This window comes from Platalea leucorodia, assembly GCF_965183815.1.
Source record: "Platalea leucorodia genome assembly, chromosome: Z".
Lineage (NCBI taxonomy): Eukaryota > Metazoa > Chordata > Aves > Pelecaniformes > Threskiornithidae > Platalea > Platalea leucorodia.
Window position 1 is genome coordinate 10,577,797 of NC_138858.1, and position 23,867 is coordinate 10,601,663.

The 23,867-nt window shown below is 46.4% G+C and overlaps 1 protein-coding gene across 8 annotated transcripts in view; it reads right to left on the minus strand.

The window, feature by feature from the left end:
* FAM219A (family with sequence similarity 219 member A) overlaps positions 1-23,867 on the minus strand; it is a 104,695-nt gene that overhangs the window by 15,014 nt on the left and 65,814 nt on the right. For all 8 annotated transcript variants that reach the window (XM_082336164.1, XM_082336163.1, XM_082336161.1 and 5 more), the window contains one exon: positions 1,477-1,579. In XM_082336164.1, the coding sequence (XP_082192290.1) occupies positions 1,477-1,579 (103 nt within the window). The remainder of the gene's footprint in view (positions 1-1,476; positions 1,580-23,867) is intronic.

Below are 23,867 nucleotides of genomic sequence, written 5' to 3' on the forward strand. Positions count from 1 at the left end.
GTCCTCTGGGCAGTGCTCAGATGATGTCCACAAATGGAATAAAACTGAGCTGGCGCTTCGAAAGCTTTTGTCAATAGGTGTCACTGCTCTGCTCTTCCCCACTCAAATCACTCTTCTTTCCATCGGCAGCCCAGAAACAACAACCTCTCCAAGCAGGAGTCACTAATTTTACAGGTAGGCACCTGTACTTATCCCATCTTCTCTCCCTTTCCATCCTCCTCCACTAATTTCCATGTTTCTAAATCTCTCAAGCAGCAAATCTGCTACCATTCATCTCGGGAAGCTAGCATGCAGCCTATTGCCAAAAGAAACCAAGTCTTTCCAGCTTGTATTTGGAAGACAAGGAGGAACAGTGGGCATGGAAAACACAGCTGAGAGCATTTGCTGAATTTCTTGCTGCCACGAAGGGCCTGCCTCCTTTATATGGTCTCAACAACCAAACACAGAGCAGGGAGCAATGCAGCATATTCCACCAACATTGCAGGGGCTAACAAATAAAACTTGATGAACTCCTGGCATGATTTACGACTACTATTTTGGGTTTTGGGAATTAATGTGAACAAGGAACCTCATCTGTCAGATGTGTTGCATACAGGGAGGCTCTGACCTGCAGCTCCTGTTCTACTTAATATATGGTAATCCATACAACTTTCCCATTCATCGGTAAACACCCAGCATTCACAGATTCTTCTGTCATTTTAAGTGAGGTCCTCCACTAAAAACTGCCACCTTTCTAGTAGCATGCAAAGCATGCAATCCTGTGGGCTCACGGGGATTCCTGCCTCCTGAATGCAGGTAAGTAATACACTGGCGTACTGAAGCTTGCACGGATAAAATAGAACTAGTCTAAAAGAAAGTATTCAGCTAGAAACATCTTTGTTTACAGCGGTTTGTAGCACTGTCTGATACTGTCATATAGAGGTGTGCCAAAGCTGCTCCAGCGAAATATGACCATGCTGTTCAAAGCGCGGAGGAGGTATACAGCAAAGCACACAGAGATGGATTATTTACAAGCCTTCATTAAGTCAATCAGTATGGGGAAGGGGTCATCATCAAAAAGGAGCAGGGAAACTACTGTGATAAAAGCAACCAAGGCAGAACTAAGCTCTAAACCAGTTTGCGTTACATGAAGCAGCATCATACCTCTCCTGCTGGCCGGATTATGTGTTACATGAGGCTACCCAGAACATGCAAGACAGCTGTCTCAAACCCCTGATTTCAACCAGGCTGGGCTGCCTCTGCCTCCTGCAGGCTGCCCTGTCACTGGTCCCGGGCTCAGCTGTCCCTGCATCTCCCCAGGGGATGGGATACGACACAGCCCAGAGCATTCGGGCCTGCCAGCTCTGGGAAGGGCCGTCACTGCTCTTGCAGCGTGTCTGGCAGTAGGCAAATGGCAATGAACATCATCCTTGCCCATCCTAAGGCCATCAGGGATTGCAGCTTAGAGCTCAGCTGAGTGCTTTTCCAGTCCTTTACCTTGTTCGTGCCATCACGTTGTTCTTCTTGGGCTGCTGATTAACTGGGCTTCCCATGTTGCCATTCTTCAGGGAGCCCTTCCGAGCCAGCTCCCTCTGCTTCTCTGCATATGGGAATCAAAGGGGAAAAGCAAAATTAGGGCAACAGCCTGGCTGGCCACCATACAGCTGCAGAAACCCAAATCTGATAGCGGCAAAAGGCATAGCAGAATTAATAGCAAACAACATAACCTCTCCATGTCCCAGGGAGGGACACTGCAAAGGCTGATGAGCTGTGTCCTACTGCCTCCAAAGTCACCAGGGGCTAAAACTAATGTACTTTGACTCACAGCAGCTTGTTGACAACACCATAATGAGATGGTCACGGAGCTTCTGGATGAGACCCAGCTGAGGCAGAGAAAGGACAGAGACCTTGTCTCTACCTGCACCCAGCTGCTGCATGGACCCTAAGATGGTGCTTTGTGCTGAACAAGGGAATTTATCCTTCTACCTTTTCTCCTTCTATTGAGGCTGCCATTGAGGGGCCCAGTGGGGATAGAAAAGTGTCTCCATCAAAGCAGCACCATCATTTAGTGTCAGTCCAGCCTAGCTTGACACCAGCCCTGAGTTATTACTGTTTCCCTAGATGGCAACTCACCAGACTAACAGACCCTACAGCAGAAAGTGTTGCTGCCTTCCCTGCTTCTCCTCCTGGCAATCTGTGATGTCCCCTGTGTGTCTTTCTCTTTTATTTCACATTGGTTCTTGGGAGCTTGCTTTCTTTATTTAAAAAAAAAAAAAAAGTGAAACATTTTGCAGCTGTATTTTTAAACGGCATATTGTTTGCTTAAATTTCCAGAGCGTGTTCTACTTGCTGCTGAAATGTACCTTAAAACGTGGGCAGTACCTCAAGCTGTCTTCATGTATTTGGTGCAAGAGGGGATTTAAATTAGTGTCTCCTTTAGGAGAGACTATTTCTCTTAATAACTTCTCACCACAGGAGCACAACTAGAATTCAGGTCCTTCTGCAGGTACGCAATGTCTGTCCTGTATTAATAAGGTCCTGCCTCCAACAGGGATAGGAGCCCATGGAGGATAGGTTTTCATATAAAGTGATAATCCAGTTTTCTGATTCAAAGTCCTTCCTTGTTTCTTGTGGGAAATCAGTTGGGTTGAAGCAGCAATTAGCAGCAGAAGTTGAGCTAACTAACTGCCCCAATCTCATCCTGCAACGCCAGGCAAGGATTGTAGGGAAAAGCTGAGCCTGAGGCCAGTGAGGCAGGAAAGGGACCAGCTGAAAACGTTCTCCAGAGTGTGAGAAAAAGTTGGGAACTATTTTTGTGGCATGCCTGAATAATAGGGGTTTACCAGACTGCTTGCTGGGGAACCTGAATAGTGAATTCGTTTTGCTTCTGCTTCCCCTGCGGTGTGTGAAATGTGATGATATATTTTTTCTCTTACAGATTTTCTTCCCCTTGGAGAGAAAAGCACCTTTTCCCACTTGTTGTGGAAAAGCAGTGTGCCTACCAGTCTGTGCAAGTGTAAGGTGGGCCAACTCTGTTCCTTGCACACAGGTAAGAAGAGTGGGACACATGTCCAAGGCTGCCTTTTTTGAGGGACAAATAAGCAGCAGAGATGCCTGGACATCATGATGATGATCATGGCTGAGGAACCTGCAGAGAAGAGTACATACTCCTACAAACCATGCCCAGCCCTGCTCCCGCTGACAGCAGAGGTGAATAAATGCTCATTGAACTTGGTAGGAAAAGGATCGGATTAATAACTCTCTCTGGCATGAGCAACACAGAGACTGATACAGGATCGAAGTAAAAATCTTAAATCAGAGTAATTTCTCAGGACTGGAACTTGCAAATGCATTGGTTATCTCTGTCTCCAGAATAGAAGGCTGGTATTTTGCAGGCAACGTGAATTTTGCTATTCAGACACAGAGGGCTAAAGCGGGGTTTTGTGGAGGCAATTACAACCCTAAATACAACCCAACTTCCACCCATCTACACCAGAAGCTCCAGCACTGGCCACAAATACACAGGGCTGAGACAAGCTGCCAATGCTTTAAGAGGCTGTGTAATTCACAAAAGGCACCTGACTCAGAAACAAGGTTACAGGTTTCATTTTCTGTCAAGGCAGTCAAGGCCTGCCTGAGTCTTTTAAATGGACTGGCACTCTTCTTCCTATCGGTGCAAGCACTAATGCTCTGCTGATGAATCTCAACTTTCGCTAAGTGTCTTTTTCCTCCAGTAGGTCTCTCCATGACTATTTCTATGCTATTACTGACTCCTGTTGCAACATGTGGGTCTGAACAGTACAAGATGTCCTATTTAACCCCTTCTTTCACTTATTTAGTGGCTTGGAGTGAACAATCCCAATGCAATATAAGTGCGGTGGGAATATCCATGCCTGTGTTCCCAGACAAATTTCTTAAGCATGAATCAACAGTTCATCTCCTTCTTGGATGCTATAAATCCTAAGTCCCTGGTGGCCAGAATGCAATGGCTTCCAGGGAAAATGGGAGACCTGCTCAGCCCTGGTGTGTTAGGACAAGCTCCTGGAAGGTGGTGTAGATGTGCATGAGTCACATCAGGCTTTGAGGCAAGGAAACCTAGTATTTGAGCCTTACAAGTATTATGAACTACTGCTGCTTCCACCATCACAAAAGGGAGCCTTTATGTGCCAATCTCTTGCAGTAATTCTGGGCTATAAGTTCCAGCCTCACACACCAACCATCAGGTCCATGGAATGGGGGAAGGAGGTTTTCAGTGCCCGTTTTCTGCATGGTTCTTCCTTCTGGTGCAGCAGGTGGAGTTTGTGAACCCCATTTCTAGGTAGTGAGCTCTTTCCCTGGTTTCCAGCTCATCTGGTTTTTGCCTCCAGATGTTTGTTTGAAGGCTAGGTTACTAAACTCTAAGTACCTGAGTTCTTTTTAGAAATGTGACTGACTTAGGCACTTCTGAAGATGTTACTTTCAGGGTCCAACATTTTAACAAAACCCTGTGATTTCACAAATTAAAGTAGTTCTCACAGAATCTGCAATCAGACACATAACCAGCACAGTAAAGACGAGGTAAGAGAAGGAACCACAACTTAGCCTTGATAAGTAAATGGCATTTTTTTTTTACAGTCTGCCCCATATTGGCTGATGCTACACCCACATGAATATGAATCCTAAGATCACAACCCTCCACTGACCCAGCTGTGCTAACCTTTGTGTGAAATCTGGCAACTATGCACCCGGGCACTTCTCAGGGAACGAAAAGCTAAGATGATCTTTGCTTCTGAGCCATCCCAGACTCTCCGATATGGTAGCCAGGTATTCCCCACTGGACTTAGACGAGATCTGTGTTCCCACGTGTCTCCTCCAGCCTCGAGGCTGCTGCTTAGCTTGAGACATTGAGGGCACGGTCCAACCAGAGAGGATAGGCATAGCTTGTCCTCAGCACTTGGCGGCTTCTGGTGCTGGCTATGAAAAGGGTTTCCACGTCCGTGACTGCTTGTGCTGCCTGCAGTGTTCCAGTACGTGCAACGAACTTCCAGGAAGGCAACGCAGCTTGATGGAAAATCGATGCTGACCCTACAAAACTGCCTAAGCCTGGGCAACTCGTGGGCACCAGAAGAATGAGGAAGGGTTAACAGGCACTCCTGCCAAATACAGAGAAAATGGGACATACAAGAACAAATGAAAAAAACAGCAGACTGATTTTCAGCCACTGGTTATTTAGTGTATGGTGGGTTTGCTGTTGGGTGATCAATGAAAAGCTAATACAGCAGAGATACAAGGTGAAGGACAGAGGCTTGGAGATGGGAAAACCAGAATGAAACAAGGCTTCTCTCCAGCTGCTTCAGAGAAATCACTAATTACTGGCAGCAAAAGAGCAGTATAACAGCACAGCTCCAACGATGCTCTTTACATGGCATTTGCAAGTATTTGAAATAAGTAAGTTGTTTAGCTTTCATTTCAGTTGGCTGTTCTACTTTTTACCGTTTTACCTAGTGAAATACTCACTTGTGGTTTGTCATCCCCCTTCCCATGAAATGGTTATGGGTGACTGAGCACACTGCGAGCACAGGTGTGATGGCTTGCAGAGCCAACAGGCAAGCATTAGCAATACCAGCAGGGCTGGTACAGCTGGAGGAGAGGCAGCTTTAACCAAATCCAGGTTCCTGCTGGCTTTCACTGATTTTCTAGACAGACTCTTCCTTGAAGGAGGAGGCTGGAGCAGAAGGGATCGGGAGGGCATGAAGCAGCCTGCATGTGCCTTTGACATTAAGAAGTATGCTCAATTAGGAGTCTGAAGATCCTGTCTGACCGTTAGCAGGGTTGCTGTGTTGGGTAATGGATTGGGTTTGCGCGGCAAGGTTTTGGTAGCTAAGGGGGCTACAGGAGTGGCTTCTGTGAGAAGCTGCTAGAGGCTTCCCCTGTGTCCAACAGAACCAATGCCAGACAGCTCCAAGACGGACCTGCTGATGGCCAAGGCCGAGCCCATCAGCGATGGTGGTAGCACCTCTGGGATAACGTATTTAAGCAGGAAAAATAAACCTGCAGCAGAGCAGCAGCCATAGAGAGGAGTGAGAATACATGAGAGGCACAGCCCTGCAGACACCAAGGCCAGTGCAGAAGGAGGGGAAGGAGGTGCTCCAGGCGTCGAAGCAGAGATTCCCCTGCAGCCCCTGGGGAAGACCATGGTGAGGCAGGCTGTCCCCCTGCAGCCCATGGAGGCCCACGCTGGAGCAGAGATCCACCTGCAGCCCCTGGAGGACCCCACGCCAGAGCAGGGGGATGCCCGAAGGAGGCTGTGACCCCGTGGGAAGCCCGCGCTGGAGCAGGCTCCTGGCAGGACCTGTGGCCCCGTGGAGAGAGGAGCCCAGGCTGGAGCAGGTTTGCTGGCAGGGCTGGTGACCCCGCGGGGGACCCACGCTGGAGCAGTCTGCTCCTGAAGGACTGCGCCCCGTGGAAGGGACCCACGCTGGGGCAGTTCGTGAGGAACTGCAGCCCTGGGAAGGGCTCACGCTGGAGCAGTGCGTGGGGGACTGTCTGCCGTGGGAGGGACCCCACGCTGGAGCAGGGGCAGAGTGTGAGGAGTCCTCCCCTGGGGAGGAAGGAGCGGCAGAGACAGAGAGGTGTGATGAGCTGACCCCAACCCCCATTCCCGTCCCCCTGCGCTGCTAGTGCGGAGGAGGTAGAGAAATCGGGAGTGAAGTTGAGCCTGGGAAGAAGGGAGGGGTGGGGGGAAGGTGTCTTTAAGATTCGGTTTTATTTCTCATTATCCTACTCTGATTTGATTGGTAATAAATTGAACTAATTTCTCCAAGTCAAGTCCATTTTGCCTATGACGGTAACTGGTGAATGATCTCTCCCTGTCCTTATCTCGACCCACGAGCCTTTCATTATATTTCCTCTTCAGCTGAAGAGGAGAGTGATAGAGCAGCTTTGGTGGGCACCTGGTGTCCAGCCAGGGTCAGCCCACCACTGGCAATCGACGTGGTGCCATGCTTGAGTGGAGCAAAGCAGGATTAGCTTCTGTTTCAGTGGAGAGCTCCGAGAACACAGACAGCTCTGCTGTCAGCCTGACGCAGGGGGGAATTTGGCTGCACCAGTTCCATTTAAGCTAATCCTGGACATTGTGTTAGATGAGGAATACAGGGAGTGGCACAGGATCGTTTTGACACCACTATACTGCTCTGAACAGCATGCGGGACAGCCTTTCATCCGGACCTGCCAACCACATCTCATCTTGCCCCTCCTTTCTTGTCCACCTTGTCACTTAATCTTTAAGACACTTTGTCCCCTTATGACGTTAAAATCATTTAAAGAAGGAAGCTGAATCTGCTCAATGAGCAAGCTGCTACCTTTGTGCTAGCCTGTTCTACTTGCTGACCCACCTGAGCTGTTCAGCATCTGCTCCAAGTACTGCTTCGAGGAAGCTCGATTGGTGACAAGACAACACCAAAGAAGCCCACGGAGCTTTCAGTAAGGCAGGAATAACACCTAAGTATAAAGGAGCAAAGGAAATGCATGCTGCAGACACAATCAGGACCATAACATGCCCAGCCTTGCATCCTGTCTGGCAATGGTCTCCTATTATAGCTGCATGCAAAGGTCCTCAGTAAGATGGTGCCCCAGCATGCTAAGCACTCAGCAAACTGTCCCTGCCCTGGTGTGCCTTCACCTGCCTGATTTAGGATGTGTCAGAGGACGGGCAAATACCTGCATGCTGACAGACGAAGCACAGTCCCACAGGGAACCTCCGTTAGAAAAAGTCGCGTCTAAGTTGAGAGGGGCTGAATTCTCCCCTTACCCCTGGGAACAGCTACAGCCCTAATGAGTGATTTCAAGCACTGCCGTATTACTTTTTGTGCAATTACTGTGCAATTTAAAATGGTTACCTGTTCAGCTGGCTGGATGTGCCTAGCTGCTTTATGATGAGGGAAAACAGTAATGGAGCATGTGAAGCTGAATGGACTTCACATGAGTGTGTCCCTGTTAAAAACCAGACTTGAATAAATCCTTACAATTACTCCTCTGGTTTCAGTGTTTAAACAAAATCATAACCAGTTTTAATACTGTTTTCCTGTTTTTCAAAAATGAAATGCTGAACAGCTTCTTTGGTACATGTTGCTGTGTAGGGGGGGCATTGGTTTGCCTACACTCGGCCCCAAACCAGAAATGGCAAAAGTAGCCATAAAATCAGTCGTCTCCTGCAGAACCACTCCTTTTGCGATATCAGACAAAGCAGACAACCCAGGAATCTGGTAGACATCACCCTGTACTATGCTGAAGAGCTATTTGGAGGGCCAACCCTCTCCAAGTCTGCAATTCCCATTTGTCCCAAGATGGCGAGTGACTCCGGCTATGGTCAGACAGCGGCGGGTGGAGGGTGGTTTAGGATGCCATCGCCTCTCACTGCCACCGTGCTTGACTACGTGCATCCCCCTCAACTGAGGCAGCCTGATGGGCACAAAAGCCATTCAGTGGCAGACGAGGCTGATTTGCTTCCTCTGCACTGTGGGCTGGAAGCATGCAGATGCTTACTGCTCCTGTCTCTTTGCTGAGAGCCACTGGCTGAACCTCGCTAACTCAATTGCTTGTGAACTTGCCTGGCTAGGAGGAGATGGAGCTTCCTGCTATGGGGACAGTGCAGTGTGGGTCCAAGGGATTTGCTGCAGCGGGAAGACAAAGAGAAATTAATCCGGGGTGAGAGAGTTGTATTTTTCCATCTTCAAGGTCTGTGAGATGAGATTTTGGGATGTATTTGCCTCTCTGTACCCCACGGTCAGCCAAACTGTTTCAGAAGCTGAGGACTGCAGAGATTCCCTTATGAATTCTACCTTCTAAAGCAAGCCGAGAATTCAAATTACACAGTAAATAAAATTAATCTGTCTGTTTAGATCCCGCTGTATGATGAACAGAGTCGTGAGCAAATGGAGGGAGAAAGAACCAAGTGCTGACTACAACTTCCACTTCAAGCCCAAGTCCTGATTTCAGCTCACTTGCATCATTTAGCTCAGGGACATTAGCATGCATCTAGTTAGCACTGAAACCCTCACTACCGTTCACCTCTGACAGAGAGTATTTGTCAGTGAGGACTATGTCACTTCTTGGAGAGATTTCAGGGTATGTACATCAATAGGGGCTTTGCCTGCAGTCTCTATAGAAAGGGAGGTATAAGAAAGCTGTGTGCTGGGGCCATGCTGATCCCAGTGAGGGCTGTGCTCCCCGGGGAGATTTGGAGAGTGTAAGCGCGACCACGTGGGTGGCATTAGTGCAGCTGATGGCTCTGCCTCCCTGCATCGCAAAGAAAGGCAGAAGAAAAGTGATTTTTACTAAACAGTGGTAGCAGAAACAAAAAGGATCTGTCTGTGGCCAGCCCCCTGCTCTGAATACATGCAATACGGTTTCAAGCTGATATGCTCTGGGTGTCAGCATTGATTATTCCAGACAGGTCATCTGAATCAGGATTGTTTCACCCAGCTTCAGAAAAGACTGTTCAGATAAGCAAGGGTCAGATAGCTAAGTCATCCAACTACGAACCTGGGCAAGACAGAGTACTTTTAGTTGTAGTGTGTTATTTTTGCTGACCCAGCCAAACTTGGGGAAATTAGTGAACTATGTCTAATTGTGAGAACTGGCTATCAAGAGCAGGCATATAAATCTGTCTTCTAAGGTCCCTCTTGGACCAGGTTTTAAACATCCAAGTAGCTGCATTTCCTTATGTTTTGTTGATCTGGCTGATGCTCTGTCCCTTCGGCATGGCTGAGAGCTGGCACAAACACCAATGGGCTCTGAGTGGTTTTAAGCTCCCTTCAACTCCCAACAAGGCCTGACCAGACAAAGAACTGATAAATGACCTAGGAAGTACAAAAACGATGTTTGCATCTCTTATTCAAGGATGCAGCTCTTAACTTCTTGTACGGGAGCTACTACAACAAGCAGTCTCGGTGCATTCACACACAGCAACGCAGGGCAAATTCTGGGGTAAGGCTCACCTAGAGCGCTGCCTGCACAAGTTACAGAGAGGTTTCTGATGGCCTGGCTGATGTTACTTTTTGCATTTCCCTTCAGAAAACACACACCAAACCAAAGCACCAAGCTATTCCTTAGCACAGAGGAGGACAGGTAAATGAGTGCTCCGGTCCCAACCAAAGCTATCATCTACTTACACCAACAAGCATCTCCAAAAGCGGCTTTATGTTCCAGCTGGATGTCCCTGTCCCTCAGCCACACTGTCCCAGCCCCAAAGCTCATTTATCTGACCCTCACGTGATTATAGGAAGGAACGACTTCTCTGTTTACATCCACTATTGGGCTTTGATGTGTAGGAGAGCAGGGCATCCACTGCTATTAGCCATCTTGCAAAAAAAACCTTATGGCCGTACACTTTAGGGAAAAAAATTTCTGTTTTGAACACAGAACATTTTACCTCTTCACGGCACGATGTAATCGCAAATCATCTTTGTAAAACAGCAAGTTGTGTTTTACTGTCGGGAGAAGCTATTTAACTGGTTTACCTTAAAGCCACATAGAGCACCTGGGCAGCAGGGGAGCGGAGAACCGTGATTCCTGGCTCCCATTCCTCTGCCTGAGCTGTCTCTGCAGCCATTTTATTTAGACAGGTTGTGACTATGTAACAGCAGGCAGCAATTCATCTCTCTTCATCTTTGAACACCTTTCTGTGCCGATTTCAAAGGCATCTATTGTCGCAGCTCCCAGCCCACAAGGGCATTTTGTTGTGATTCAGTCTGTGCTTTTTCTCTTAATTTTTAAGGATTGAGACTTTTATTCCTAATGGCTGCAAAATACTGCGTATAAAGATTTCATTTATCACTGTCAAAACTGGAATATATGAACAGCATCAGTTTTATTTAAATGTTTTTTGTTGCTGTTGTTGTTTTTCACATTTACCTTCAGAAAAGGATTTATTTGGTATTTCCATGTACTTTATAAAGAATATTTCTCCTGCCAGCCAGAAGAACAAAGTTAGATATCTGGGGAAGCATTTGCATCCTGACAAGCCCAGCTAAAAAGTTTCAGTTTGTAAACTGAACTCTACAAAATATAATCCATAAAACTGAGCTACTCTCTCCCTTAACATATCTTAAAGGGACAGAGAGAATTAAGTTATTTCACCTGGAAAGAACTTCTGCAAATGCCCCCTCATCATTTCTACTCAGCTGAACACAGGTTTAAGCCAAAGCCATTTGCTTAACCCTGCTGTATGGTGTAGCAGAGAAAAAAAAAAAAAAGAAAAAGAAAGGTGTCTATTAAGTGCAATTTAACTTTCTTCATTTAAATAGTTCTCTTCATTTAAAGCATCACTTACGCTAAAGGCATGATCTACCAGATAAACAGAGTTACTATTAGTGCCTACATTTTTTTATGGGTGCTGATGTTCTGTGAAGAAACATTAAGGTCACTGATGCATGTAGTAAGTGTGATGTGTATTTAGGAGAGTAACTGTACAAACTTGCTTAGCTGAATACTCACAGCCTTCAGTTACACAGGAGATCATCATATAGTGCACTTTTGTATAAAAAACACTTGAATAGCGTCTGACATAAGTAGGCTTGAACTGCATACATACTTAGTCAAATGTCCATGCTTGCATGAGTCTAAAACATACACTAAACGATTGGTCTATGGCAGAGAGTATGAGTTTTGTAGCCTATATGAACAAGAGATTTAATTTATTCTTAATACATTGTAAGTGGGAAAGCTTTCACTGGCTGGCAGATACTACTGCTTGGAATGACTTGTTGAGTCCCCATCTAGCAGCCAAAACAAATAAGAAGTGCTAATGCCACAGGCAGCACGTGAGCTTGGAAGGGACTCGCACCTCGCTGACTCCAGCATCTGCCTGGAAAGGACCCTTGGGCTCCTCTTGTTCCTAGGACTGGACTGCAGCTGACAGTCCCAGCCATGTTTCTGGCTTTGATTTAGCAGCAAAACGTCATATATTTGATCCATTCCATTTTATCATCTGCTGCACTGGGTTTCTACAACCCTATGCATTTCAAACAAAATTCCATATTTTCTCTCTAATAAAATGAAAGCATGTGGAGAAAGGCAACCAGGCTGTTTAACATGCTGAGTGGATGGATAGTCCTCACCTCACCATGCTTTGAGAAATCCCTGCTCTGTGGTATGATACCTACTGTTTTCTTCCCTGGAAAAGGGAAGGAAAGAGAGTTACTAACTTGGCATGTCACCCTCCAAATACTCTGCTCCCCAGAAGAGGACTTTCAGGTATTGTTTCACCAGATGAATTGCCTGTTTACTATGAACCTCCATGGGAGAACAGGATATGTACAGCCCAGGGTGCCTCTTCCTGCTATTCAATTTATCAGCCCCGCTCCTGGGTACTTGGATCAGCAGTGGCTCTCTGAGCCATCCCGCACAGCAAACCTGCTCCCTTAACAGAATTACTGACCTTAGCGAGATTGCCATTGTCTGGAAATTTGACAAACAGCCTTAGAGCTCAATTTGTTATTTAATAAGTTTATGATTAACCGATCTGCTGATTAAGCTTTCATTAATTAGGTTGGTAGGAATTCTATTTCAGAGGGATAGCGGCCCCTAATTTAATACATTTCCTCTTGGGGCAGGATCGGGGATCTCTGTGTGAGCCCTCGTGTGCAGCATGCCCGACACTTCTCTCTCCTGCTGCAGAAGTACCAGCAAAATCTGCTTGGGTGGCACCCGGGGCTGCTGCCAGATCACCGGGGCATGGTGGCCCTTGGGGACAGCTCGGCATTGCAGCCCGGTTGTTATACCTGCAGCTGAAAGACTCCTGCTCCTCTCTTCTGAGGTCTCTCCAGACACTGCAGAGAGAGGCAGGCAGGGTTTATCTAGGGCAGGCGCAGACCTCACAAGTACAGTTTCAAAGAGCCTAGCCTGTCATTTTGATACCCACGCTGCTCTCATCTGGATTCCGGTGGGTAGCCCACCCCAGGGAGGAGCGGGAACTCCTTTCCTCTTTCCCTTTGCAAAGAGTTTAGAGAAAGTTCATGGCTTCATCTCTGGCTTTGTCCTTGGCTGCGTGCTCTGAAGGACGGGGCTCACCGGGTGCTGTGATCCGTTCCTTGCAGGGTGCCTTGGCAGAGGGGGCAGGATGCTGCCACCTTCCTCCTCCGGCTTAGCCCCTGCTTTGGTAGAGAAATAAGAACTGAGCTCAGGGATTAGTCCCAAACTATCATAAATGATTAAACCTTTTCCCATCCTCAAGGGATCCCCTGCCTCCTTTCTCAGGTAGGGCTGCTCTCTGTCAGTGTTAGCCAGCAGAGGATGGCAGAGGGGATGGTAGGATGCTGTTGCCAGCTATTTTATGTTCCTTAACGTCCTCCTCCTTCCAGGCGCAGGGCTGAGGGTTTGGCAGCTGCCTTTTCCTTCCACCCCTCAAAGGGACTGGTGGCAAAACACAGCCATGCCTTGAATGGCAAAGGGAAACAGGACTGGCCAGAGAAAACTTACAACCCTGCTGAAACCCCTGAGAAAGGGCCTTGAAAGACAAGATGAAAGACAAGGCTGCTGGCTGCAGCGGCTTTGTGTGCTGCAGGAGGGGAAGCAGGGCTGTGGGATGAGAGATGTCATCCCAAACTGCAGAGCCCCACAGCTGGAAATCAGACACGTGCCCTGCTGAGCTGAAGCCTCTGCCAAAGGTGTGGCAGTTCTGGTGGCAGGGAGAGCTCAAAGGGGCTCAGGGAAAGCCTGATTCACGCTGAAGATAGCGGTGACGTACAGGTAAAGATGATGACAGGTCTCAATATAGCTCTGATGTCAATGAAACATGGTTTAGTATTTTAATGCTGATGTATTTTACATCTTCGTTACCCTTTGTCCGGACAGGGCGTGGGGCAGCGATGCTCCGAAGCTAACGCGAGCTGTCAGGCACCAGCGTCCCCATCCAGCGCTGCGGTTACGGCACTGCCATCCCAGCACCGCTCACTGCCAGACCAGACGCAGCCCCAAAGGAGAGAGGATGGGTGCTAAAGCACTGCTGGCCCGAGCAAGGTTTAATGCTGCTTTTGGGGGGACTGTAAACAGGAGTCTAAGCGAAGGGGAGGAAGGTATAACCTAGACTCCGAATGTCAGACCCTGTGTCTCACCCCACATGTTACTAATCTTGCAAAGTCTCAAGCTTTTCTGTCTTGCTGCAGCTAAAGGCCTGATGAGATCCCACTGATATTGACAAATGAGCCCGCCTCCCCCAAGCAGCAGGCAGGGGAGGTTTCTGACTCTGCCTCCCAGTTGCCTGCTCTCGGCATCGTAGCACTAAATGAGATTGCTGGCAACGCTGCAGCTGCAGAGTCCCTGCTATCTGACCCACTCTCCTAAATGACCCAGTGAGGTATAAATTCTGGCAGACCAACATTTTCACCACCCTCCCTGATGGCCAGCTGTATGCACTGAAGGGAGGAAAAATCCCAGCTTGGATTTGCTTATCAAAAGACCATTAGCTAAGGATTTTCTACAGTATTTATTTCTAAGAGAAAAGGGAAGGAAGAGAAAAACAATACAAGAATTATCATCATTTCTGTGACCCTTGCATGCCTGGGTCAGGTTTGTGTTGGGCCACAGTGCACGCATGTTCAGCTCCACTTGGCACATACATGTTTGTAAGCTAAAATCAGCAACTGCATACAAACATAAGGCTTATTGTTGTATTGTTACCTGATTGGAGCTGGAGGTGAAATGAGAGGAACAGAAGAGTTGTAAGAGTAGAAGAAAAGAGGAGAGAAACAGCCTGAGGCTCTCAGCAAGCACGACTTTATTGCAGTAGCGCTAAGGGACTAGTGAGTGTGTATAGAAGACATGTAGTTCCTTGCCCGAGGAAAGTAAGACATAAAACAGACTGTGCATAAAGAGTACAGGCAGCTAAAATGGTAGATGTTTCAGTGATGTGCAGTTCTCCTTGGTTCCAACTTCAGTTTGAATTATCTTTCAATAATTAAGATTTACAACAAGCGTTAACTTGTATACACAGATGCTTAAGCACAGTGAAAGTGGGTTGAATTTAATGATGAAAAAGTGGAATGAGGAAGGTCAGCTTTTTTGCCCTGATAAAAACTTTGCCAGAGTCTGTGCTAATTCCAATCCCTTTTAAAGGACTTTATAAGAAATGGCCTGCCTGCCCTTCAACCAGGTGCTGCTGCCGGGTGGACAGGCAGAGGTGAAGGGGAGGGAAGAGGAGATGGCAGCGGGGAGATGCTGGCTGGGTACCGCACATCTGCTGATGGAGTGGGCAGCAGGATGTGCAAGGAACAAAACCCTACAGACTCCAATTTAGAGCAAAAGATGTGAAGGGCAGCAAGTTGCTATCCTAATGCATGGTGGGATTTCAGAGAGCCTTTGCAGAGATACAAGCTTGCTTTGTTTTTCTTTTTGCTATGGATTTTTGTAAAGAAACCAATTTTCCTGTTCATAATCTGTTTTGGATCAAGAACACAGATTTCCATTGCCAACCAACTGCATGCAGGGCTAGTAGTATCAACCGTTGTCTTTTTTGCTTCATTATTTCTCTCCATATAAGCATCAGCAACTTTTAGGTCATACTGTATCTCAAATTACCCCGGGGACAGAAAATAAGGGTGACGGGATTATCTGTCCTGAAGACAAGTTCAGTGTGAAGCAACATCAGAAACTCTCTCTGAACACAGGGGCTGGGGCATCTGCGGGAGATGGGGAGTGGGGATGAGGTACCAGTTCCCCTGAGGCAAGACGTTCAAGCAAATGAAGGGAGGATGAAGGAGCCGTGGTGTGTACACACACACACACACACGCATTCAGTGGCTCTCTCAAGCCTGGAATCTCTTTCTCATGCACAATATGCTGGAAAGAGCCTGGCTTTTGCTAAGACCCAAACAGAAATAGCTTTAACACTCAGATTTCCTGACAGTGTCTCCACCCCACCGATGCTGGCACACTCAGTGCTCAAAAAGGACTGGGAAAAGCTGTGACCAGAGCGAAAGCGGGGCAGAAAATACTCTGCTTTCAACAAGCCTTTGTGGCTGCTAACAGCTGCACTTGCGAGGTGAACGGAAGGACAACGCCAAGCTTTGGGGAATAAAAAACCTTTAACTCCTCTCCAGGTCAGCACTGGTAGAAATGTGGAGGAAGCCCAGGGACTGACAGCCTTGCCATAGAACCACAGGATGTCCTGAGTTGCAATGGACCCACAAGGATCATCAAGTCCAGCTCCCGTCCTTGCATAGGACAATCCCTTTGCCCTTTCCAGGGATGGCACTTAAGCCAAAATTTGGAGACACTGGGATCTGCTGAGCTGTCTTCAACAGAGTCTCTCCTTGGGCACCGTGTACACGGGGGGAATGAGAGGAAGAATCATCATTTTCCAATCACCCGAAGCACAACCCAGCAAAGCCATCTGACTGAGGGGACATGTCCTGACTTGGAGCTCACAGGGATAAAAAATGAGGACAGACAGAAAAACAACTCAAGCTGGCATTTTTCTGTCCCCTGCATGTGTTCCCCAGGTGCCTGAAGTCATATTGGCTCAGCCCAGTGACAGAAACAAGGTTTCTTCCTACTAGGTCTCCTGGGTCCAGTAAAATATAAGGGAAAGCAAGCTGCATCTCCTCTCCTGACCACTCTGTGACAAAGCTGTCAGAGCAGCTCCGACGGCGTGACCTCTGCAGCAGCGTCTGGTGGGAAAGGCACGGAGAGCTATCGCTCTTCCACATCCCTCTGGAGAGGACTGGCAAATTTGATGCTTAAAAGCAGTGAACTGGAATAAACAAGAACCCCAACAAAGTGCTTCTGCTGTTTCTGTGCTGGTGAGGGCACTTTGCAACAGCAAATTTCAGTGACACAGAGAGGTAAATTTGGGGGTTAAACCTACCACACTTGCTCACTGGAAAGGCCTCGGTGGCTGGGACAGTGACTGTATGGTTTTCTTACTTTACTTGCAGTGTGAAATGCACTCTGCTTACTTTGGTTGACCTTGTGAAAAATCATACTTAGAATTCACCGCTGGTTCCATAATCTGATCATCTGCAACAGACCTCACGAAGGTCAACCAACATCTACCAATAACTGTGCAAGGTGCTGAGGACCTGGTAAGGCTTCGCTCTGAGAGAGTTTGTGCTTACCAGGTACATCTGACAGTTTCCAAGTGAAGTCAAAAGTCTCCAAGTGAAGGAAGAAAGCAAAAGTCGGTGCCTAGGCAGACGGTGCCCGTGGGGCACTCTCCCTCTAGAAATCTCCAAGGACCAAGGCCACCCCTTGAAGTCACTTGGGTGACTTCGACACTGCTGGACTGGCACAGGGATCCGTATGTAGCAAACCCCAGGACTGCCTCAAAGAACAGGTTTTGCAGTGGTGTCCATTTATAAATCATGACATGCTACTACTTACCCTTTCCTTCCACCCAACATAACCCCGTTTCCTCCACAGAGCACAGCCTTTCAACAGCCCTGTTTGTTAACCACTGCTAAGGGCCCTCTTGAGCACTAACTACAGGTTGAGTACTCAGGAAGCAAGAGTAAATAATTTATTGAGGTGAAGGACCGGAAGAAATGTACTCACGAATCTTCATTTTTAGAATCTCAAATATTCTCTGCTTAATTTTTCACAATTCTGTGATTCTGCCTCTGGATTATAGAGCTGGTCAATGAGGTCTGACAAGTTGCTTTTTTGTTGTATCTCTCCTTCAAAAATTTTTAGTATTGTTCTGTAACCTTGTTAGATGTAACAATCAGCTTTTCACAAGCATCTCTTTGTTCCAAACTCCAAGAACATGAAAGAGAATTTATTTCTTCTGGGCTACAGGCAACACATCAGTTTGCTCCAGACCAGCATTCGTTTTGTCCAAAGGCAACCTCTACACCTTTAACAGCCTTGAACATCAGCCCACTGCTTCCATTCGTGCCCTAAAATCCTCATAAGAAGATCAAAACAATGTTTTTCAAGTTATTAAAAGAGTAGATGTCATTCTCCAGCATGGATTTTAACTTTCTCTGCTTAAAATCTATTCCCCCGTCCTACAGAAAAAATGGATGGGATGCAAATGGGAAAAAAACATGGGATGGGAAGATTCATTCGCTTTTTTTTCTTCTGTTCTTTCTTATAATTATTGGTGACATGCAGTAGGTAGGGATCTGTGTGTGACAACCAGCCTCTGGGTCGTGATCTTTTTCTGCAAAGTCCCCTTAAAAATCCAAAAAGTGCCTTTTCCAATGGCTGGCTGAGACATCACCAATGCCAAGAAGAGCTCAAATTGGTCTACGAAAGGGAGGTGTTGTACAGCCGCCTTAGCAGCTGCTTGATGGTCACCTGTGCTGCACCTCAGCAGCGCAATCACCTTGAATTTGGTTCTGCTTTGCAATATTCCACCACTACACTCTGTAAATGCCCTTGTTTTGCTAGGACATAGCAGGTACAAGAAATCAGCTGCTTGCTGGCATTAAAAGATCACACAGCCATGGATAACATGCAATTCAGGAAACACATCTGTAAAAGAACAAATTTCCCTGTCTGTGCACTGGAGTCAGTAAGAGACACAAGCAAAGGAGAAAATTAGTTTTAATATGTTCTTAAATTCAATCATTGTACAATCAAAGAGGTTTGGTGAATTAAAGAGAAAGAAGAGAGAGGAATAATTAAAATTTAAAAAGAAGAACATTTGTAATGGAGTGAAAATCAAGCAGCAATTGGGCTTCTCTTGTTTACCTGTGGACATACCAGTGCTTATGGAAGAGGACTGCTTTCTGCCAGTGCACGCAAGTTACCTATGTCTACCTCTGCAAATCCTACTGTGTTTGTGTTGGGAACCCAAGAGAATAACTAGATAGGACTTAGACAGGCTTTTTCAGTAGCTTTCAAGTAGAAAGTATATGACATCTAAAAAAATAACTGGAGTCCTAACTAGGAATAGGATCACAGGACACTTCAAGCTGGATGGGACCTCAGGAGGTTTCTAGCCCAATGTCCTGCTCCAAGCAGGATCAGCTATGGGATTGGACTGGGCTGCTCAGAGCTTTATTCAGTCAGGTTTTCAAAACCTTCAAGGATGAAGATGACACTACCTCCCTGAGAAAAGTTTTGCAGTGGTTGACTGTCCTCATGGTGAAAAAGGATTTCCTTAAGGTGATTAAGGTGAGAAAAGAAACAGGGTGGGAATGCAGTACCCACTAGATGCTACAGGCAATTTACTGCCAACTCAGGCATGTTGATATCGTTCCTCACTAGCACAGAGGAATTTTCACATGAAGCTTTTCCACTCTTCTTACAACTGCTCAGATTATCCTCGTCATCTCCCATCTGATGGTCATTACCAGGTAAATGCAGACAGCTGGCACTGTCTTTTCCCCCTTTCCTCCTGCCCTTTTCCCTTTCTCTCTCTGCCCTGCCCTGAAGCAGAGATTACAGCCTGGTTCTAGATCAGATGAACATCCTGTGGACCCCCTGGAGATGCTTCAATTCACATAGTCAATGAGACCCAAAGCAGCCATAGCCTTTTCTAATGTGGTCATGACACCACGCTCTACAGAGGTGGAAACTCCCTGGTACCCATGAATGTTTAATTGCAGACAGAAAGAAGAATATTGGCAACAAAGGAGCTAAGATCACCTCCTTGTGTTATTGATCATCCCCTTTCAATGAAGGACAGCAAATCCCAAAGGACTGTCCAAAGGACCCAAAGCCAAATTCAAGGACTGTCGTGTATTGTAGCACATAGGCAGAAGTGAGTCAGCTATGTGAGCTGGGAGGAACTAAAACCATAAATCTGCCTGCACAGAAATAATTATGTCAAAGTTTTGCTTTCACATTTTGCTTCACCCTCTGCCCCACAGATCAGAGGCTGTGTAAAGCCACATTTCAGCCTGGTAGTTAAAGCATTCAGGCAGAAAAAGGAATTAAACTTGAGTCTTCCATGTTCTGGCTGAAAGTCTGCGGCTAAAAAAGGCACAGCTGGTTTGTGACTTGAGCCTCCCAAACTTTTTATAGCCAAAACCACCTTGTAAATTAGACATGAATTTGTGAACAGTTTTGGAACAACCAATTACATATTCTTTTAGTGAACTTACAAAAAAAAATAGTGCTAGGGTTTACTAGGGAGTTTAAGCCCAAGGTACTTGTTTTTTTCTTTAAAAATTGTAAGCAGAACCTGAAAAATCTTAATTTTAAAAGTGGCCTCCATTCTGGACTCAAACTACCCATGCCTGACAGCATCACTTTAAATATTAAATGTGCTAGCCTTGTTCAAGACATATTTTTAGCACAGTGTCATCTAGTATGTCAAACACGATTTCTCAGATGAACTTATACAAAGTACAATTGTCTCACTTGTACTATTCATCTCTTCTCTCAAGTTCCTAGTCCTACAACCAGTACTTAAAATAAATCATAGCAAATCTTTCTTTTTTGAAAATCTGCTTTTACTTTCAGGCCGGGTAGTGATGGGAGACAGGACGGCTTGGGAGCTCCGTTGCAGCAAAGGGGCTGCCAGCAGCCTACAGCTCTGAAACAGCTGGTGTGATTAAACTTTCTTCCCACAGCCAGCTCACCGTTTACTCATGGCAGAACGCACTTTTAAGCTCATGAACGTCAGACTACTGAGCTAGACAGAAGAACTGCATCATTCCTCCAAAAGACATCAACACCTGCTGACTTGATTGTACCAATTTCATAGCAGTGAGCAAAAAAGAGGGTATGTAGGTTGTTTGGAGAAAGTGGGGATTGTCTTGCATTTAGAGCAGAAGGTAGAAAAAATGAAAGTTATAGCAACTATAACATGATGGGTTTGGTTTACAGTTGAATTGCCTTAAAACCCTGTAGAGGATTTATTTTATTGTGCTATAAACAGTGGTACTTTACAAGACAGAGTTGAAACAGTTACCCATTCACAAAGGCTTAGGCTGAATCCATTCAAGCTCTTCTCAAGGTAAGCGGTAAGAGGGGAAAAAAAAAGGCACAGAGTTAAGAAAAGAAACAGAAAGAAAAAGATCTGGGCAGAGTTCACAGGTGAAAGGGACATGAAGAGGAAGGCAGGAGTCAGTGAGAGGCAATGGCTCAGCTGTGCGGTCTTAAAAAGTGCGGATGGATGATTTCACTGATGGGGAAAGTGGGAGGAAGCCTGGGAGAGGAGCAGTTTGCAGAGTGGAGAGAACAGGAGTCTACTACTCATACTGTGCTGAGGCTGGAGGCAGAGACAAATAGATTGCAATGGTTACACAGGAGAAGCTGGAGATGATTCTCTGAGCAAATACACAAAGACTTGGATCTATCTGCCAAGAACATACTTGTTATCACTCCTCTCCCCTTGTAACTGGACCTGGAGAAAGGATGCAAATGTTGTCTATGGGGAATGCTTTTTCTATAGGTTAATTTAGAAAGAGGGTTTGGGGAATGCTCAAATGTTTTAAAATCTGATGAACAATTCCTGGTTTTCCTTCTAGAAGAAGTTTCAAAAGGGGACTACAGCTATTTTGCACAGTACCAGACTGCGACATCTTGTTTCCATGAATGGTGCAATAAACACATACCCTCAGCACAAGCTATTCATCCATGATTCAGGCAGTAATTAAAGCTTTTCGAACGATAGTTGTGTTTAACAACTGGAGAAATGGGATCAGATTGTCCAATTACTGCTGTGACTTTACAACTCCTTAAATAAAATCTTATCTTGGTAAATATGTGGCATCTATAAAAATGGCTTTATTCTCCTTCAGTGAGACCTGCTTTATAGAGAATGACTACCAAGCGGAACAAGAAAAGACCTGTGCCAAAAGCCTGAGGTTTGAAAGAAAAGGGGGAGAGGTGCCAGAAGGCCTTCTGCACACAGCAGAGCAGAACAGCTGTGACTGGTACGGGCCGCAGTCTTTCCTGGAGAGGCCACTGCCTTGTGACTGCCAAGGGCGAAGCAACTGTCAGGGAACAGGCAAAGCTCCCTCCAAAGTCCCAGGCAGGACTCGCAAGATCCAGAAGCCTCTTTGCACAGCTAGTCCCACCATCTCCACTGCAGCTTAATTCCTCTTCCTAAAACTTCTCCATAAAGCAGTGGTGTTGGTTGGTGTAAGAGGCTGGTGGTATCTCTGACCCCAAGCTGAGATGCTGAGAGTAGCTGAAGCTGCAGTAGTCGCTTCTACCAGTCTGCTAACCTAGGCAACAGCCTCTTTTGTGCGTGCCCAGCACAGGCCCATATTGCTCCATGATCTGATTCAATCAGCCCTCCCTCCATGAAGAACCGCAGAAGAAACCTCCATGGTTTCTGTGCTACCCCCTGCTTTTGGGAGTTGCTCCTGCCCAGACCTCTGAACCAAAACCAATGGACACAATGAAGTCTGACTGTTGCTAACTGGGCAAAAATTATTCTTAGTTTGTTGCTGCTGCTTCTATCCTACCTTTTCTCCACCATTTCATGTGGTACATCTCCCTAACTGCCCCATTAAGAGCGTGGCCACACAGGTGGTGCTTTAGCAGCATCACTTGCTGGGTCTGTACGCACTGTGCTGTGCACAGCTGGGCGTAATGCTGTCTGCTATACTTGGAGCCAAGACTGTCCCAGGGTTCAGAGGAGAAGGGCTCCTTGGATGCTCCTCTGTTCATGCTCAGCCGAGGTCTGCATTCAAGACCACCACGGTACCCTCATCCTCACCCAATATTGATGACGTCCTCATCTATTCTGCTCTCCTGCTGTGGCACACCAAGGTTTGTGTGTTTTTCTGAGCTCTGAGTCTCCAAAGGATCCTTTAAGATCTCAGAGAAGCAACACAAAGCTTTCAGGGTGCTGTGAGCATCCTCTGTGCATAAGGATAGCAGCTAAAAAACAACAATTGCAGTGAACTTCCTACACCAGCACAGATCTCTTCCCTTTGAGAAGTATGTGTTATTTCTACTTAATAGAGCCTGATCTGCTGACAGAGCATTTTAGCCCCAACACTCAATAAGCAGACAGTAACCTTTCCCAGTTAAAAGCTGAGCATGCAGCACAGAGAAGACAAAGGGGGAGCCCACATCACTGAATAGTCAGAATAAATTCAATTAACTGTCAGGTACAATTTAAGGCTCATCATTAATAAATCAAACACATTAAAAAAACGCACCATCCAATACTGTCCACGGATGCTGTGGTCTGTTCTAGAGCCAGTTTACACTAATTACACAGGGCTCTACTTGCTTCCCTTGAGTGCTATGCAGAAACACATCTACCTATGGAGACATCAGAAGGAATTACAGAAATAGTAACACCTGGGTGATTCAGAACTGGGGAAATGTTGCCCTGCAGTGGGCCAGAGGATCAGGTGGAACCTACATTTAAGGACACAGGGCTCTGAGAAGCCAGAAAACAGTACCATTGCCCTTTTCTGTGTTGATTTTGAACAAAATGCTAACACCTGAGCAGGCAGCCTTGTCAACTCAGCTGGCGTTAGTCTTTTTAATGTCAGGAACAAGGTGTAAATCACCTTTGGGGACATCACTCTCTTTTGAACCAGCTCTCTACGTTCTTCATAGAAACCATAGAGTAATATGCACTGTGTAAGGAGACCTCTGAACAGATTACCAACCTGTCACTGCTGTGGTGCTGCCTGCTGGCATTAGGCTTTGCTAGACCAGGTAGTTTTTACCCTCATTGCTACTTCAATTACTGAATTTTTCCTTCCTTCTACCGGAGAATCTCAATAATTTGCTTAGTTTGTTTTGCCTCACAACCTTCTGAGCTGCTTCTCATATTTGAAGTGGCAGATTATGGTGGGTCAGGGCAAAGAAGAGAACCTGTAATTTGCAGCTCTTGTCTCCTGCTTCAGGCACCAAACCCCTATTCAGACTCCAGATGCTTTGGCCTGTTCTCATTATGAAGTAAAATAATATGTGTGGAAGCAGATCTTCAGGATTAGCTCTCTTTCCTAGACTATCACACCTGGAGGCACTGTAAAAATTTGGAG